At 42.5% G+C, this 5,522-nt stretch overlaps 1 protein-coding gene across 1 annotated transcript; it reads right to left on the reverse strand.

The window, feature by feature from the left end:
- Positions 1 to 2,975: 2,975 nt before the first annotated feature.
- Positions 2,976 to 4,270, reverse strand: FGFBP3 (fibroblast growth factor binding protein 3). The gene is made up of 2 exons (XM_069460734.1): positions 4,255 to 4,270; positions 2,976 to 3,910 (listed from the first exon to the last, which is right to left on the reverse strand). The coding sequence occupies exon 2, from the start codon at positions 3,825 to 3,827 to the stop codon at positions 3,072 to 3,074; it is 756 nt and encodes a 251-aa protein (XP_069316835.1). The 5' UTR covers positions 3,828 to 3,910; positions 4,255 to 4,270; the 3' UTR covers positions 2,976 to 3,071.
- Positions 4,271 to 5,522: the final 1,252 nt, after the last annotated feature.

Raw genomic sequence — 5,522 nt, forward strand, 5'->3', positions numbered from 1 at the left:
AGTTGTCTTTTCTGGAGAGGTAAAAACTATAGTTCTAGCCATGGTTCTAGACAGTGTAGTTTCATTTCTAATACCTTTTTCAGATGACACCTGCATTTTTCCAGCCTTTTTGGAGAAAGTGTACATGGGTCTATATCTTTAGGAAGTAGTCTCCAAGTATTCTGAGCTTCCCTTCCTTGGCCAAGATAAATTTTTTATTTTTATTTCTAAAGTAGTTACTACTTCTGACAAGATGAATTTTATTTAATGATCAATTAATGGTTGATCTATTTAATGATTTAACACTCAGACTGTGACTTCATACAGAGAGTAGAATTGTGGGTATCAGAAGCTGGGTAGTGTACGTGGGAGGAGGGATGGGAAGAGAGATTGGTTAATGGAAACAAAACTATAGCTAGATAGGAATGAGTTCTGATGTTCTGCAGCCCTGTAGGGTGAACTTGGTTAACTATAATTTATTGTATATTTTCAAAAAGCTAGAAGACAGAATTTTGAATGTTCACAACACAAAGAAATGATAGATGTTTGAGGTGATGGATATGCTAATTACCCTGAATTGATCATTATAAATTGTATACATGTATTGAAATATTACTCTGTATCTTGGAAATATGTATAATTATTACATGTCAACTAAAAATAAAAGGAAAAAATTATATTTAAAAAAAATTATCTCTTACTAATACAGAAATAGGACATGACATTGTTATATATTAGAAAATAACTCCAGGGCCGGGCGCGGTGGCTCACGCCTGTAATCCTAGCACTCTGGGAGGCCGAGGTGGGCGGATCGTTTGAGCTCAGGAGTTCGAGACCAGCCTGAGCAAGAGCGAGACCCCACCTCTACTAAAAATAGAAAGAAATTATATGGACAGCTAAAAATATATATAGAAAAAATTAGCCGGGTATGGTGGCGCATGCCTGTAGTCCCAGCTACTCGGGAGGCTGAGACAGGAGGATCACTTGAGCTCAGGAGTTTGAGGTTGCTGTGAGCTAGGCTGACGCCACGGCACTCACTCTAGCCTGGGCAACAGAGTGAGACTCTGTCTCAAAAAAAATAAATAAATAAATAAATAAAAAAAAAAAGAAAAAGAAAATAACTCCAGCCTGGGAGACAGAGCAAGACTCTGTCTCTAATAAAAAAAAAAAAAAAAGAAAAGAAAAGAAAGGCAAAAAAAAAAATGAGATAGAATAAAAAAATATTCCCACCATTCAGGAAATAGCAGTCTAAGGCTAGTATTTATCCTTTCAGAACGTTATTTGTATTTTTCTTCTTTCTCGAAATGAGAGTACATGATGCATACTATTACCTGCTTTTTCCCAGTCAATGATTTCCAATTTTCCATTTCAACACATTTCATTTCATCTAATAATAAGCCACATATAGTTCCAAAAATAAAAAAGAATGTGACTTCATAAATCTGGTCTGAAACTATGTTCAATCTGAATTTTTTGACAATTGTGTGAACACAAGAATGTACAGAAGAGTTATAAAATATTTTACATTTCTTGGAGGCAGGTCAAAGAGGAAAAAGTCAAGAGATGATCGGTATTTGTAAGATTGTTGCATTTACCACTATTTTAAAAGGGATAAGGGCAAGAACAGAAAGTCAGTAAAAAGGTAAAAACTTTATACCTGGGGGTGGCTTAAATCTCTAATGGGCTCAGCACAGTAATGTAAACTAATAAAGCTGACTGATGAGATGTGTAGGAGCAATGAAGAACTCTCTAGAAAACATGGCTAATTGATAGGGAGGCAGCCAATTGTCAGGCAATTGTTGCCATGTGGAAAGGTAGACCCAGTGTTGCCAGATCTTCTGATTTTTCAAGAGTACCAGAAATCTGGGATTTTTTTTATAAGAAATTATCTGATTTTTAAATACCGATGACTAATCTGAATTGCAAGGAAGGAAGAGAGAGGAAAAAACTAAAGAGAATCCTATGCAGGCCAAACAGAACAATGATAGGGCCCAGGGGCTGCCAGTATGTGACTCTTGTCTTATGTTGACGACTTAGTTCCTGTCTTTTTCCAGCAATTCAAGATTTGTTTAAGAATGTAATTCAAGGTGTACTTGGAAGTAGATCAAATGCAGGCAGAATTTCCATTGCCTTGCCAGTTCTTTAAAGCCAGTCATACAGTTTTTATTGAGCACCTAACATATGAAAAGTCTATTGTTACATCACATTAAAAATGATATACATTAACAATTAATTACATGAAATAGAGAGATACAACTTCCATAATGGTCAAAATGACTCCGAAATACGTATTACATTTTAGCTGTTTTTAAAAATCTGATCAAATATAGAGAATTGTTTTTTAAAAAATCTACTGGCACACTCGACTTCTACAATTCACTTCCAAATTTAGAAGGTTAATGGAAAAGTTTCAGAACACTAGGCATCACTCTGTTAAAATGTAGCACTTGTAAAAGAATTGAAATGCAACCATCCTGAAAATTTTTCCTTGGAGCCAGTTTTGACCTGTGAGGCTTCTACTCCCATAGAGGTCATGGATGACGACAGGTGGCACCCAAGTTCATGCCAATTCAGAGAGGGAAAAAAAAGTCTGCAGTCTTGTCATCTGGTTAGGTGAAAAGACATTAAACAATTCAACCTGGCTCAGGTTACCAATTGCTCATGATTACATTTTAATATAATATAAATGTGTTAAACAATATACATTGTATCCTGCTCCCCACACGAGATTCACATCACTTTAGTCACTCTATTTCCCCCCTTATTCTCAGCCTCTCTCTGTATTCATTTTTCTCCCCAGTTTCCAGTTTTCGCACATTTAAGGTATTGTTTCCATTTTTTCTTCTGCTCTTAAGCAGGGTTGAGACTCTTTAAAATGTTCAACTTCTTTGCTGTCCCAGAGAGTCTCCATACCCCTTACACTCTCATTCCAACCCCCCCATCCCCACCCCAGCCCCATTCTAGAACCTGGACTCCTCCCCATTCTCTAACCCGGTATCCCTTGGTCCAAGATGCCCTTGGCGTCCCCTCCCCCCCTGCGCTGATTACCCCTTCCCCACACCTTCCTCTTCATCCCTCCCCAGGCCCGCAGCTCAGCCGTTCCAGAAATTGACAAAGAAGTTGCAGAGGGAGTGCCACTTCTCCGCGCAGTAGGTCTCTGTGAGCTCCGCGTTCTCGTCCAGCCCGTCCGGGTAGGGCCCGGTCCCCATGGGTCGCTCCTCGTGGGGGTGCGAGGCCGCCTTCCTCTTGCCGCCTTTCGTCTTCCTCTCAGAGGACTTTCCTTTGGGCCGCGCGCTCGGGACCGGGCCGACCGCGTGCTCCCGGGGCCGCCCCCGGCTTCTGGCCCGGGGCTTGGGCTCCCCGGGGAAGCCCGCGGCGGTGGAGTGGGCAGGCTGGGACGCGCGCGACACGAGGCGCAGCTCGGCGCCGTGGCCCTTCTTGCCGGCGCACAGGCGGGCCTGGAGCGGCGAGGGGTCGTGGCACGGCCGCCGCTTCTTGCGCAGCCCGCCCAGCACCTGCTTCCAGTAGTGCGAGCTGCGAGCGGCGTAGGCGGCGCAGCGCTCCGGCTCCCCGCGGTAGGCGCACTGCTGGCGCGCCCCGTCCGGGCCCCGGCAGCTCAGCGCCAGCTCGCTGCCCGCTGCGGCCCCGGGGACGGGCAGCAGGAGCTGCCAGCTGCACGCGTGCTGCTCTGGGCTGTTGAAGCGACCCGAGGAGCCGCCTGCGGGGCCGGGGGCCCGCTCCGCCGCGGTGCCAGCCGCCCCCTTGTCCCTCCGGGCGGCCGCGAGGAGGCAGCTGCCCAGGAGCAGCAGCAGCAACGAGAGCGACGTTCGCAGCCTCGGAGGACTCATGGCCCGTGGTGTCCGTGCTTCGCTCTTCTGGGACCCCTGGCCCTTCAGTAGAGGTAGGGCCAGGCGCGGAGCATCCCCAGGACCTGCGGACAGAGGCAGAGACGGCTACCCGTGAGCCAGGCGCAGCCCTTCGCCCAGACACCTGCACCTGAGAACTCCCCTTTCCCTAGTGGGCAGCGGCAGCCTGCGAGAGGATCCTCCGAAAGCTTTCCTGGGGAAAAATGCTTTCTGTAAATAATCACTTTGAAACCATTTGCACATTGGGATTTTCTTCCTCTTGCAAATGCGATAGATGAACGATGCACGATAATTACCACCTCTCCCCGCTCCTTCGCCTCCTGCCTTCTTCACCCTGCAATAAACTATTTACAAAATCACTTCAGAGTATTCCTCGGAAACATGCACTTTTACCGCACTTCGAACTTACCGAGTTCTGGGAGAGGTGTCGGACCGCTGACCGCCTGAGGGGTAAGCTGTTGTAGCCGGCTCTCTGTGAATGAATGCGTGATCAATGGGACAGAAGGGGCCTCCCCCTCTACGCCCCTCCCAGACCTCTCTCGAACTGGGAGATTTCCCACCACCACGCCCCCCTCACACCCTCCCCCCAGATGTGTGAGAGAAGCGACCCTGTAACATGAAACATAAGTCTTGCATTTTGCCCCCAATGTTTAAAATAAGCATGCAAATTTAAACAAATTTTCTTCTTTCTTTTTACATAATTATCTGAAAAATAAAAGAAAGATCTAAGTTTTAGGAGTTAAAACAAAAGGAAACATCAATATTCTAAACTTACACAATTACACTTTTTCATTCTTTCTATTTTTCATATCATTCGGAGCCCTAGATTTTTATTCATCATTTCCAATAGTCTTTCTTATCCTAATAACTTAATCTTAACGCTAATAATTGTTACTACTAATAAAATATAATATCCTTGTTTATTAACATACCATAATCTCCAGAAGTTCACCCAGGGGTGGGCATTTGGGTTTTTGATTATTTTTAGGTATTGTAAATCAGTTATAATATATGTCTTGCAAAAATTAGAAGTTTAACAAATTATTTATTTGCATTATAGTAGTTGAAAGGTAAAATTACCAATTTAAATGGTATAACAGTTAAGAATTAATGTATTCTTGGATCTTGAAAATTTTATCTTTAAGTAAAGCTATTTTTTTAAACGTCAGGATATTCCATGATCTTTTTAAAAAATGTTCTCAGTAATAAATTTGATTTTTTTATTTCAAGAGTTTATACCTCTGACTATAATTATTTTATGCAAGTAAATATTTTCCTAAACTACTTCCCCAAGATGTCAGGACATCTCATTATATTTCCTAATATCTTCTTGCAGATAATATTTTCTATTACTGAACTCCTATTGGCATTGTATTGGAACAATTATAATTTGATTACTAGTATAAAAACCAAAATACTTTAGATTGGAAAAATGTATTTAAATATAGATAGCCTATATTAAATATATAGTGGTGTGTGTTGACCTAAAAAAGGAAGTTTTTACCACTCTGGTGAATTGGTAAAATCAGAGAAATTTAATGATTTGTTCAAGGTCACACATCATTTAGTGATAAAGCCACAAGCTATCTGACTTTCAGTGATCAATGATCTTTACATTTTGGGTTTGTATTTCACTACTGCTACTTTCTAAGTTATTTGTGTCTTAATTACACCAAT

The sequence above is a fragment of the Eulemur rufifrons genome, chromosome 28, assembly GCF_041146395.1.
Source record: "Eulemur rufifrons isolate Redbay chromosome 28, OSU_ERuf_1, whole genome shotgun sequence".
Classification (NCBI taxonomy): Eukaryota; Metazoa; Chordata; class Mammalia; order Primates; family Lemuridae; genus Eulemur; species Eulemur rufifrons.